At 40.6% G+C, this 13,492-nt stretch overlaps 1 protein-coding gene and 1 pseudogene across 3 annotated transcripts in view; one reads left to right on the forward strand and one right to left on the reverse strand.

The window, feature by feature from the left end:
- The window catches only part of PRELID3A (PRELI domain containing 3A), a 56,413-nt gene extending 44,630 nt beyond the window's left edge, over positions 1–11,783 (forward strand). For 2 of the 3 annotated variants that reach the window (XM_090285840.1, XM_090285839.1), the window contains exon 6: positions 11,448–11,783. In XM_090285840.1, the coding sequence (XP_090141966.1) occupies positions 11,448–11,612 (165 nt within the window). In that variant the 3' untranslated portion in view covers positions 11,613–11,783. Of the gene's footprint in view, positions 1–6,635; positions 6,902–11,447 lie in introns of those variants that run through there. The other variant, XM_090285843.1, reaches the window with a different exon arrangement.
- LOC150002937 (presenilin-associated rhomboid-like protein, mitochondrial) lies at positions 1,575–6,527 on the reverse strand (annotated as a pseudogene).
- Positions 11,784–13,492: the final 1,709 nt, after the last annotated feature.

Genomic DNA, 13,492 nt, shown 5'->3' on the forward strand with positions numbered 1-13,492 from the left:
CTCACCCCAAAAATCAAAGAAGATAGAAAAAAAGAAAGGAAGAAAGAAGCGAGTCCGGAATATGGTTCAACAGCCCAGTCTGGGAGAGGTGTGGAATCTGCTGGAACCTGCCGCCTGCCCACTCATAGCCTCCACCAGGCTCCTCGTGGTGGCCTCACAGGGCAGGAGGCCCAGCCAAGGCTCAGATGGAGTTCTAGTCCATTGCAGAGTGAGACCCGGAGGAAGAAGACCTCTGACAGAAGGAAGACAAGGACCATGAAGCTGCCACTTTGTCATCCCGATTGCTGAGCCAGGGTTCTGGGAGCTGGCCCTACTCACAGCCCAATTGCCCCCATGCCAGCATTTAGTCAGATTGTTCTTGTGCCTTGTCTATTTTCTGCTTAGCAGTAGCTCGTAGCTCTTTCTTGCCAATTCTTGGGATCTCACTAAATAGCTTTTCTCTTTTCAGATCACTGCCCGTTTCTTCACCACCAGCCCCTTCACACATATCTGGCTACCATCTGTCATTAGAGATGGTGTCGCCATGTATCCTTCTCTTCACCTCATCACTGTGCTAAAAATCTGCACATGCTACAGTAAGGGCGTCCACCCCAGTGGTGACAAGTGTGGTTGGCAGTACCCTGAGCTTTCTAATCAGAGACAGAATCAGTCAGGAGAACAAAGCACTCTGTCCTTGGCCTGCAACTAGTTTGTCCTGCCAAGTGCAGAAGGCCTGTGTCACTTCTCACTGTTCAGACCTGTCCTCAGGGAGAGCCACTGTTAGGAGGTGGCAGCAACAGTGCTTGTGATTTTAAGCACTTGGCTGTACTGTTAGATTCAAGGTACTTCCAAATTGGGACTTTTCATTTTCCCATTTTCCAAAGTAAAATGTCCAGTCTCTTTCAATATGTTTCAAGTTATAAAAACTTTAGATGCCTCCTCTGTAAAGGGTGGGTAGAACTGTGTTTCACTAGGTTTTATTAGGTATTACTTTTTGTTTGATAATAATAATTCCAATCCAAAATGAAATTACATTGTTTTTTATTTTTATCAGACTATTTCATGCACATACCTTAAGGTAAAATAGAGTTAAAAATTTTATGGCAAAAGAAAACTCTTACCCCTTCTGTGCAGCAAGGTTCAACCCTTCTGAGAAGACTCTGAACTTCTTTGGCAGTTTCTGCCACTTACGGCTAGATTTCTAAATAAATATGCATATTGTACTATTTCTTGATTCAGCAATTTTAGAAATTATCTGCTGACTTCCTGTTGTGATAGATTATTATTTTACCTCTCTTACATCTTGTCTCCCTCCCTCATTTCTTCAATATAGCTATATTGTAATTTGTGTTGAAAAGTACATTCAGAATTTCCAGAATTTTGAAAATAACATTACTGTTGTTTATGACCAAGCCAAACCTAAATACCATAATTATGTTTTCTTATATAACTTTTGTCCCTTGAATTTAGTACTAATCTTATTTTTTTCATGTATTTGATTTAATTTTTTAACAAACTAGAGATAGAAACCTTTATTTCACAACTTTGTCCTAGTTCACTTTCTAATAAGACATGTACTGAGTATGCAGTTTATAATACGGGGAAAGCTATAGATGCTGGGTGTCTCCCTGGAAGGAGCGAAACGTGGGCACTCCACTCCAGGGCCAATGCGCACCTGGAGCTCTCAAACCATGGACCAGATGATTTGTATAGTACAACACCAATTTTACTTAGATCCCCCTCCCTTTTTGGGGCTGTGAGTCCTCATTTCATGCCAAATTTTCACGAGAGGCTCCCTGTTCTTCCAAATGAGTTCGTGACCATACATAATGTACCATATTCCAAAAGAGCTATCCCAAGATGTGCGGCATGATCAAAAAATATCCATCCCACATCTGGCCAAGATGGACGCATAGACAGACATGCTGCGTCTCCCTCCACAACTAAGAAGGAATACAACTACCTCAAAATTAGAAACAACAAGAAGTTCCAGAAAATCAAACTGCATGGAAGTCCTACAAACGAAAATATAAAGAAGAAATACTCATCCAGACAGGTAGGAGGTGCAGAGTTGGGACGGAGAGGATGCGGTGTGGTGGCAGCAGCAGCGATGGCAGCAGCAGCGACGGCAGCAGTGGCAGGCCAGCAGAAAGCACAGTTACATGCTTTAAATAGTCAGGAGGGACACCTGGGAAGCATTCCCAGCTCCTCACCAGGCTTCACGGCTCACGGTCCCAGCACCGGGGAAAATCAAGCCCCATTGCTTCTGACTGTGCAGACCAGTGGGGGTTGGGGTGGAGGCAGAAACTGCCGGACTCCTAGAACGTCCGCAGACCCACCACTCTGGGAATGATGGCCAGGGCAGCAGCTAGAGGGGCGCCAGTCTTGTGCGGAAGTGGGAGAGGTGACTGGAAAAGGGGCGAGTGCTGGGCAGGCGGCATTGTTCCGTCTCAGACCCCTCCCCAACATACAGTGCCACAACGTGGTGAAGCAGGCTGCCCTGTACTGACGAATCCCTAAGGCTCCGCCCCTCACAAGGTAGCAGGAGTGACAACTCTACCTGGGATTTGGAGGCAAACACAGGAGCCTGTCGGAATGAGGAGACAGAGAAGTATGGCTCAAAAGGGGGAATGGATCAAGGTTCCATTGGGAGAACTAAGCGATGAGGAGATAGCCAACCTAACAGAAGAGGAGATAGACAACCTAACAGATGCAGAATTCAAAGCACTGGTGATAAAGATGACAGATATGCTTCAGTATGGCAAACGCAAAAGAGAAGAAGTGAAGGCTATTCTAAATGAAACGAAGGAAAACCCACACAAAACCAATGGTGAAGGGAAGGAAACCAGGGTTCGAATCAATGATTTGGAACATAAGGAAGAAAAAAACAGTCAACCAGTGCAGAATAAGGAAGCAAAAATTGAAAAAAATGAGGAAAACTTCCCAAGTTTTGCGAAGGAGATGGACATACAGGTCCGGGAAGCATGGAGGGTCCCGGTAGAGCTGGACCCAAAGGGGACCACACCAGGATGCATCATGATTGAGATGCTAAAGGTGAAAGATAAAGACAGAGTCCTGAAGGCAGTAAGAGAAAAGCGGAGAGTTGCCTACAGGGGGGTGCCTATAGGACTATCGGCTGATTTCTCAGAGGACACTTTGCAGGAAGGAAGGGACTGGCAAGCAGTATTCAATGTGATGAAAAGCAACCTATAACCAAGAATACTCTATCCAGCAAAGCTGTCATTTGGAATGGAGGGGCAGATGAAGTGCTTCCCAGACAAGGTGAAGCGAAAAGAGTTCATCATCACCAAGCCATTATTATACAAAATGTCAAAGGGACTTACTTAAGAAAAAGAAGATCAAAACTATGAACACTAAATGACAACAAACTCACAACTATCCACAACTGAATCTAAAAAATAAAAACAAAATCCAACTAAGCAGACCAGAATAGGAACAGAATCATAGGTATGGGATCATTTGGAGGGTTATCAGCTGGGAGGAGGGAGGGGGAGAAATGGGGAAATGGTGCAGGGACTAAGAAGTATAATCAATTGGTACAAAATAGACAAGGGGATGTTAAGAATAACATAGGAAAGGGTGAATCCAAAGAACTTATATGCACGACCCATGGACATGAACTAAGGTGGGTGGGAATGCTGGATGGAAGGGTGGTACTGGGCAGAGGGGAGGAAAGGAGAAACAATTGGAACTACTGTAACAACATAATCAATAAAATATACTTTAAAAAGTAGATTGGAGAAGGAGGAAGTTAAACACATTAAAAAAAAAAATTTCCGACTTCTGGCCAGGATGGAGGCCTAGACTGACACGCTCCATCTCCCTCCACAACTAAGAAGGAACACAACTACCGCAAAACCAGAAATAACCAGAAGTTCCAGAAAATAAAGCTACATGGAAGTCCAACATATGAAGTTATAAACAAGTGGTGCTAGTCCGGACGGGTAGGAGGGGCGAAGCTGGAGTGGAGAGATCAAGCTGTACTTCTGGCAGCAGCTGCAGGGATGAGTGGTGGGACTGCGATAAGCACAGACACCCGTATTTAAGGGGAGGCGAGAAGTGCCTGGGGAGCAACCTCGGCTGCAGTCCAGACCTGTCAGCTTGTGATTCCAATGCCGGGGAAGGCAGACCCCCATTGCCTTGAACTGTGAGGCCCAGAGGGTGTGGGGACAGAGAAGGAGGCTCCCGGTTTTTAGTGGAGAGTGAACAGCAGGAATCCATCTTGCACCCCCACCCCCACACAAAGCACCACAGTGTGGTGAGAAGGGTCCCCCGGTAGTGACAAGTGCATGGGGCTCCGCCCCCTATAGCATAGGAGGTGTGACAGCTCTGCCCAAGAAGGAAAGGCAAACAAACCTGTCAGGATGGCAGGGATAATGATAGAGATACCAATCATGCAGCTGACCAGAAAGCAAATACACCAATTAACGGACAAACAGATAGTAATCTTTCTGAGGCTCAGTTCAGAGCTATAGTTATAAGACAGCTTACAGAAATAACAGTGGGACTTAATCAAGATGGGGAAGGACTGAAAGCTAGTCCTGCTGAAATGAACAAAAACACATACGAAACAAGTGGTGAGGCAAGGAAAGCCAGGGATAACATCAACAAATCGGAACATAGGGAAGGAACAAACAGTCAAGCAGTGCAGAAAGAGGAAACAAAAAGTGAGGAAAATGAGGAGAAGCTCAGAAACCTCTGGGACAACTATAAGAAAGCCAATATCCGAATTATAGGGTTGCCAGAAGGTGAAGAAGAACTAGAAATTGAAAAATTATGTGAAAAAATAATGAAGCAGAACTTCCCTAACTTGGGGAAGGAAATAGACTTACAGGTCCAGGAAGCACAGAGAGCTCCAAATAAACTGGACCCAGGGAGAACCACACCAAGACATATTATAATCAAAATGTCAAAAATTAAAGGTAAAGAGAGAATCTTAAAAGCAGCAAGAGAGAAGAAGAGAATTATGTATAAAGTGGTCCCAATTAGACTATCAGCTGATTTCTCAAAGGAGACTCTGCAGGCAAGAGGAGACTGGCAAGAAATATTTAAAGTAATGAAAAGCAAAAACCTACAGTCACGATTATGCTATCCAGTGAAGCTGTCATTCAGAATAGAAGGGCAGAAGAAGTGCTTCCAGGACAAAGTAAAACTGAAGGAGTTCATTAGATCCAAACCACTGTTATATGAGATGTTAAAGGGACTTGTTTAGAAGAAGGAGGATCAAAACTATGAACATTAAAATGAAAACTGTATCACAACAACCAACAACAGAAGCTAGGGAATTGAAACAAAGGCAAACTAAGTAGGCAACGAGAGTGGAAAAAGAATTATAGGTATGGGGAACATACTGGGGGGAGGTCAGCGGGGAGGGGGATAGAGGAAAGGGAGGGAGATGATGTAGGAATTAAGAAGCATAGTAGGAGGGAGTGGAGTAGACAGGAAGATGTGGAAAAGAACTGTATGCACAACCAATGGGCATGGACTAAGTGGGGGGACAACTGGAGGGAGTGGGGTCACTGGGTTCAGGGGAGAAGAGGGAAAAGAAATTGGGACAACTGTAACAGCATAATCAATAAAACATTAAAAAAAAATTCCATCCCAGGATTATTCCTGCTGTATCCATGGCAACAGTGGCTTTTAGGGCATTCCCTGCCATGAATGTAAACATTGAAAGGAAGATAATGCCTTCTGGGATTTTGGTGCAGACAGCTGCGGGGACAGTCATGATGGCTCCCGATACTCCAAGTGATGGTCCATATCTTTCAGTGGCAACTTTACACACATAACTGACAAAATTGAAATAATACCTGCAGATAAGTACACTGCCATAAACTGCTCTTTACCCAGAATGTTCACTATGCTGGAGGAGAAGCTCCACGGAATATACATATTTGCTGCCATGTGAAACAAGGAGAAATGACTGAATGTTGACAGCAACATTGGAGAACAAAGAACCTTTGAGGCTGCATTGGATGTGAAATATCTGATCATTGTCTTCTGTAGAGAAGGTACTCTCCATAAACAGAATACTAAAACATTTGCAGATATGATACCTATCACAGTCCACTGGCCGTCACTTAGGTTATTCTACCACTTGTTAATCTCCTTTCTGAAGTCTCTTTCCTTTTGTGGTCTTACGCTATCCAACCTATCTGCTTTTATACCATCAAAATAACACTGGACCCTGGATTTCAGTGGTTCATATTGCCAAATAGCATCTGATCCAAATGCACAGCCTGTAAACCCAAAAGTAAAATAGAAAGGCTTTACAAGAGTCCTTATAGGATAGGGAGAAGGGTAAAAGACTGTTTCTTCTACAGAAGGAATCAAAGCACTTCTCTTGTATGGTTCACCACTTGTTCCTGTGTCTGATTTTTGAGGTTCCACCTTCCTGGGTCTTTTCTGAATCCACATTTTTGCTGAATAAAAAAGTTAAACCTGTGCCCAAGCAACTGTGGCCACCACTCAGCACAGCCCATGCCTAGCCACAGCCCCACCCCCTGCGCCCAGCCTCACCAGGCCATCTCCAGAAGCTCCACCATGGCCCCTAATTTTATTTTTTAAAAGTCTCTGGCTGAGTCCTTTTACACTGTTCACCCATTCTCAACAGTACCCCATAACATTTTCCGCAGGTTTAAACTTTCAGGTAGAACATCCCTTTCCGGTTTCTCTGGTGCTGTCCTTCCCAGAAGCCTGGCCTCACTCCCCTCTGACAAGCAACTGCATGGCCATCGTCATTCCTGGGCATTTCCTTGGCCTGCCTCCTTTCCTGGAACCCTTGTCTCCTGGATTCCCTCCCTTCCTCTCTGTCCTATTTTAGATGGAGAAGGACATCTTGTAGTAGCTTCTAAGACTTGGCGCATCCGATAATATCTCTTCTCATGCTTCATTTGTAACTTGGCTGAATATAAAATTCTATATAAAAATATTTTCACTCAATTTTAGAGGCATTGCTCCGATTCTTGATTCTCTGTGTGTAAATATTTTTTTCTCTCTGAATGCTTTTAGGATGTTTTTATCCCTGATGTTGTGAAATTTCATATGGCTAAGTCTGGTTTGAAGTGACCATCTAAAATTCACTGTGTTTTGTGTGTTAAATTCCTGGTTTTGATATTGTACTATAATTATGTAAGATATTAGGGGGAAGTGAGTGAAGGGTACACGGGGCATTCCTGCAGCTTCCTGTGAATCTCTAATAATTTCAAAATTCAAAAAATACATAAATACTGACATCATGGAATATGGCAGAGGTGGATGCTCTAAGAATCAGTCCCTCCCATGAAACAAACAATAAGCTGACAAAAATGACAGAACCCACTTTGTTTGTTAGATTCCACATATAAGTGAAATTATATGGTACTTGTCTTTTTCTGCTTGGCTTGTTTTACTTAGCATAATACTCTCCAGCTCTATTCATGCTGTTGCAAAAGGTAAGATTTTCTTTTTCTTTTTCTTTTCAAAAAATTTTTATGGCCAAGTAGTATTTCATTGTGTAAATGTACTACAGCATTTTTATCCACTCATTTACTGATTGGCTCTTGGGCTGTTTCCAAATTCTGGCTATTGTAAATAATGCTGCAGTGAACATAGGGGTGCATATATTCTTTTGAATTAGTGTTTTGAGTTTCTTCAGATATATTCCCAGAAGTGGAATCACTGGGTCATAAGGCATTTCCATTTTTAATTTTTTGAGGAAACTCCATACTGCTTTCCACAGTGGCTGCAACAATCTGCATTCCCACCAACAGTGCACAAGGATTCCCTTTTCTCCACATCCTCAGCATCACTTGTCATTTGTTGAGTTATTCATGGTAGCCATTCTGACAGGTGTGTGGTGACAGCTTGTTGTTTCAATTTGCATCTCTCTGATGATTAGTGATGTTGAGCACCTTTTCATATGCCTGTTGGCCATCTGTATGTCTTCTTTGGAGAAGTGTCTATTCAGGTCCTTTGGCCATTTTTTAATTAGGTTGTTTGTTTTCTTGGTGTTGAGTTTTATAAGTTCTTTATAAATTTTGGATATTACCCCTTATCAGATGTATCATTGGGGAATATGTTCTCCTATTCGGTGCATTGTCTTTTCATTTTGTTGATGGTTTCCTTTCTTGTGCAAATACTTTTTAGTTTGGTGTAATCCCATTTGTTTATTATATTTATTTATTTTGTTTTCCTTGGCCAGGATGATATATCAGAAAAATATTGCTACTAGAAATGTCCGAGACTTTACTGTCCTTTCTTCTAGGATTTTTTATGGTTTCGAGTCTAACATTTAAGTCTTTAACCCATTTTGAGTTTATTCTGTGTATGGTGTAAGAAGGTGGTCTAGTTCCATTTTTTGGCACATATCTTCAATTTTCCCAACACCATTGACTAGACCGTCTTTATTCCATTGTATGTTTTTGCATTCTTTGTCAAATATTAATTGACCATAAAGCATGGATTTATTTCTGGGCTCTCTGTTCTGTCCCATTGATCTATATGTCTGTTTTTATGCCAGTACCATGCCCATGCTGTTTTGATTTCTTTGGCCTTCTAGTATTGTTTGATACCAGGTAATGTGATTCCTCCAACTTTGTTCTTCTTTCTCAAGATTACTGTGGCTATTTGGGGTCTTTTGTGGTTCCATATAATAGAATCAATTTGTAGAATTATGGATTCTATTCAAATATTTAAACCAACAAGAGAAGCAGTTAATGAATCTTAATTAACCTATCCTCAAGATTTTGGACTTGTCAGCCTTCAAAATCATGAGAACCAATTCCTTAAAATAAATGTATGATTCCTTAAAATTAAATCTAGATATATGTGTTTATATGTATAGATACACACATACAGATATTGGTTCTGTTCTTCTACAGAAACTTTGATAATACACTATTGAAGCTAAATTGTTATCAATTCAAATTAGATTTTATGAATTTAAGTTGTTGATTATAATTACAAAGGTAACCAGTAAGAAAATAAGAAGATGTATAGAAAAGGAAACAAAGGAGGAGTCAAAATGGTATACTAGAAAAAAAAAATCAAACAAACAGAAGGTAGTGTGGAAGAATTTGGGTACAAAAGTTACAAAATTTATAGAAAACAAATAGCAAAATGTAAGAAGGTAGTACTACTTTAGCAGTAATTATTTTAAAGGTAAATGGATTAAATTCACAAATTAAAAGACAGAAATTGGCAGAATGGATGAAAAAAACATGATTCTACTATATATGCTGTCTTAGATCCAAAGACACAAATAGGTTGAAATGTGAAAGGAGGGAAAAAGATATTCCATGCAAATTGGAACCAAAAAAGAATTGGGTGGCCATACTAAGAAAACAAACAAACAAACAAACTTTAAGCCCTGGCCAGGTGGCTCATTTGGTTGGAGCATCATCCCATACCCTGAAAGAATGCAGGTTTGATCCCCGGTCAGGACACATTATTAAGTTGTGGGTTTGATCCCTGGTCAGTGCGTATGTGGGAGGCAACTGATTGATGTTTCTCTCTTACATCAATGTTTTTCTTTCTCTCCTTCTCTCTGAAATCAATAAACATATCTTTGGGTGAGGATTAAAAACAAAACAGACTTTAAGTCAAAAATTGTTACAAGAGATGGAGAAGGACACTATATATTGGTAAAAAAGGTTAAATCATCAAGAAATAAAAGTTATAACCATATACACACCAAACTACAAAACCACAAAATATATAAAACAGACATTAATAGAACCGAAGGGAGAAATAGACAATACTATAATACTTGGAGACTTCAATAATCTATTTCCAATCATGGATAGAACATCAGACAGAAGATCAATAAGGGAATGGAGGACTTGAACAACACCATGAACCAACTTGATCTAATAGACATATATAGGACAGTTTACCCAATAACAGAATACACATTTTTCTCAAAAGCATATGGAATATTCTCCAGGATAGACCATATGTTAAGCCAAAAAAACAAATCTCAATACATTTAAGAAGACTTAAATCATACAAAGTATCTTTTGTAATCACAATGAACTTAGATTAGAAATCAATAGAATAAGGAAAACTGAAAAATTCACAAATATGTGGAATTTAAAAAACATACTTCTAACAACCAGTGAGTCAAAGAAGAAATTACAGGTGAAATTATAAAATATTTGGAGATGAGTGAAAATGAAAACACAATATATGGATACATATGAGATGCAGTGAGAGCAGTGCCCAGAGGGAAATTCATAGTTAAAAACACCTACATTAAAGAAGAGGAAAGATCTCAAATCGTTAACCTGACTGTAAGGACCAAAAAAAACAAAACAAAACAAAACAAAACAAAACAAACAAAAAAAAAACTAAATCAATGGCTTGCAGAATGGAGAAATGATGGAGATTAAAGATAAGATAAAATAAAGACTAGAAAAACAATAAGACAGAAGGTTTGAAACCAAAAGTTGTTCCATTGAAAAGATCAATAAAATTGACACACCTTTACTTAAACTAACCAAGAAAAAAAAACAGGATTCAAAGTTAAAAAAAAAAAAAAAATCAGAAATGAAAGCGGGGATATTTCTACAGACCTTATAGGAATAAAAGGATATCAGAGAATACTATGAAAAATTAACTATACACTAACAAAATAGGTAACCTGAATGAAATAAACAAATTTCTGGAACACATTACCAAAAGTGATTCAAGAAGAAACAGAAAACCTGCATTGATGGTGTGGCTCAATTGGTTGAGTATCATCCTACAAAGTGAAAAGTTGCCAGTTTGATTCCCAGTCAGGGCACATGTCTGAGCTGTGGGTTTGGTCCCTGGTCAGGGTGCGTGTGAGAGGCAACTGATCAATGTTTCTGTCTCATATCAATGTTTCTCTCTCTCTCTTCCTTCCCCTCTCTCTAAAAACAAATAACAAAAATATTTTCTTTATAATGAAGAAATAGAAAATCTCTACAGACCTATAACAGGTAGAAACTTAATAGTAATTAAAAACCTTCCAGGGGACTAAATGGTAATGGAAAAAATATAATAAAAATTAAATAAAAAAACAACATTACAACAAAGGAAAGTCCAATATTGTCCATCTTATTATACTTCTCACCTAGTTTTATTCAATTTAGAAGTCTAGGTGTATGTGACTGTAGGAGGAGGAACTCAAAACACCAGAATTATCTTCTGGAGGGTGGGCCCCCTGTAGTGCAGGCTTCCCCAACTAGGTGAGTGTTCTAGGAACCCATCTCTGTTAGTGTACCAGCTGGCATTGTTATGAGAGGTTGCGTTTGACTTTAGTGAATATTTCTGAAAACTCAACGATTTGCCCATTTCATGATGGGTGATTTAGGAGTGCACCTGCCTTACACTGTGCTAAGTGTTGAGCAGTTTTTGACAAAAAACCGCATGACCCCTATGCCCCACCTTCCCTATTCACCCGATCTCGCCTCGAGTGACTTTTCTTTTGTTTGTTTCCCCAGATGAAAGAAGTCCCCAAAGGGGAACATTTTGCTGATGTGGAAGAGGTGAAACAAAAAATGGCAGAAGCACTAAAAGGCATTAAAATCGACAAGTTCAAAAACTGTTCTGAGTGGTGGAAAAAAGTGTCAGTAGGTGTATTGCATCAAACGGAGACTGAAGTTTAAACTTCTAAGAATAAATACACAAGTTTTAGTAGATAAATTGTTTTTTGGGGTGTGTGTGTCCCTCCTCATAGTCATCCCTATTTCATTTTGGTTTCTGAACATGGAATGGGATACGATTTTCCTTATTTATGTTTTAACCAAATTAACCAGTTTAAGTTTTTTAGAGAAATAAGTAGCAGAAAAACTAGATAATTTGGTAATGTCATATTACTTGTCTAAGGTTTTGTTATTTTGCCAAAAGCATAGAAATAAATCCAGAATTCTGCCTTTTCTTAATTTCCAGTGTTATATCGCTGTGATTGTGGCCCTTGGATTTGGTAAGAATGTATGAATTAATGTGTTCATTACTCTGTAAACTCTTCAGATAAGCCAGGGCTGTGAGCCCACAAGACTGTCCTGGGCCCCATGCCACTGCATGACTTCTGGTGAAGTGGCTGCTGTCACCCTAATTGTAAAAGCAATGTCCAGAACTGTCTGGTTTGGAGGCTTCCCTTCTTGTAGGAAAAGTAATGACCAAATGTTCTTGGAAGACTCTTCCTCCTGGACTTCCAGCCAAGATGGAGGCCTAGACAGACATGCTGCATCTCCTTGCATAACTAAGAAGGAATACAACTACTTCAAAACTAGAGACAACTGGAAGTTTCAGAAAACCGAGCTGCATGGAAGCCCAACAAAGATATAAGACAATAAGTCAACAGGAGACCCAAGATGGCAGAGGAGTAAGTGGAAGCTACACTAACCTTCTCCCAGGACCAGACTAGATTTACAACTTAATTTTGGAGAAATCATCTGGAATAACCAACTGAACACTACCTGGAGAGAAGTCTTATAACCTTGGAGAGACAGAAAAGGCCGCTACATCACAACATGACCCGTAGAGAGTGCGGAGATGTGAAAGGGCTGGCTGGGCTCCCATGAATGGCAGCTGAAGGGACTGAGAAACAGCTCAGCAGTTGGGGGTTCCCCCTGAGAAGGGCAGGGTCTAAACCCCCAACTGGGCTTCCCAGCCTACAGCAACAGAGTGGAAAGTAAAATGCTATCCAGCTGTGAAAAGCAAAAAGCCACAAGGTTTCTTGCTAGCTGGAGAGAAACAGCTGGAGAAAAAGAGCTCTTAAGCAGATCACATATGAAAATATTTTGCCCCCACTTACCCTGAGCTCAAGCAGAGGGAAGGCAGAGGACTAGAGATGCTTGGGGAGAATTTGGTGTGGTGGCTTTGAGGGGAGAACTGGAGGAGCAGCCAACCAGGTCCCAGTGCTGACTCATTCCCAATACTGCAGGCAGACAATTCCCTTCCCAGTGGCATCGGCCTGAGGGAAAGCAAAAGCCCTGCCTACAGGAATTAAGCTGCCACACCCTCGGTGCTTAAGCCTGACGGCTAATCACAGATTGACTAGATTAACAACTAAAGGAGACACACAAAGGCAGTAGTTCCTTGGTAGTCTCCAACAGGCTGCCTAGGGCCAGACTAGTACATGATCTGATGCCACCAGAGGCAGATCCAGGAAGTGCAGATCAATCTAAGAAGCAGCAACAAACAAGAAGAGTCACAAAGATGGGGAGACAGAGAAACAACCTCCCACCCCCCATCGAAAGGAAAGGAAGAATCCCCAGAAAGAGTGCTAAATAAAATAGAGGGAAGGAAACTATCAGATATGGAATTCAAAACATGGGTTATGGGGAAAATCAATGAACTCAGTGAGCTCAAGGAAAACTACAAAGAATTCCAGGGAAACTATCAGGAACTCAAGCAAATCTATAAGGAATTTGCTGAGAATTACACCAGCATGAAAAAGGACATAGAAGCTATCAATAAGAGCCAAGAGGAAATGAAGAATACACTTTCTGAATTGAAGAACACAGTAGAAGGAACTAAAAAC

The sequence above is a fragment of the Furipterus horrens genome, unplaced genomic scaffold, assembly GCF_987537825.1.
Source record: "Furipterus horrens unplaced genomic scaffold, mFurHor1.1.pri manual_scaffold_8, whole genome shotgun sequence".
Classification (NCBI taxonomy): domain Eukaryota; kingdom Metazoa; phylum Chordata; class Mammalia; order Chiroptera; family Furipteridae; genus Furipterus; species Furipterus horrens.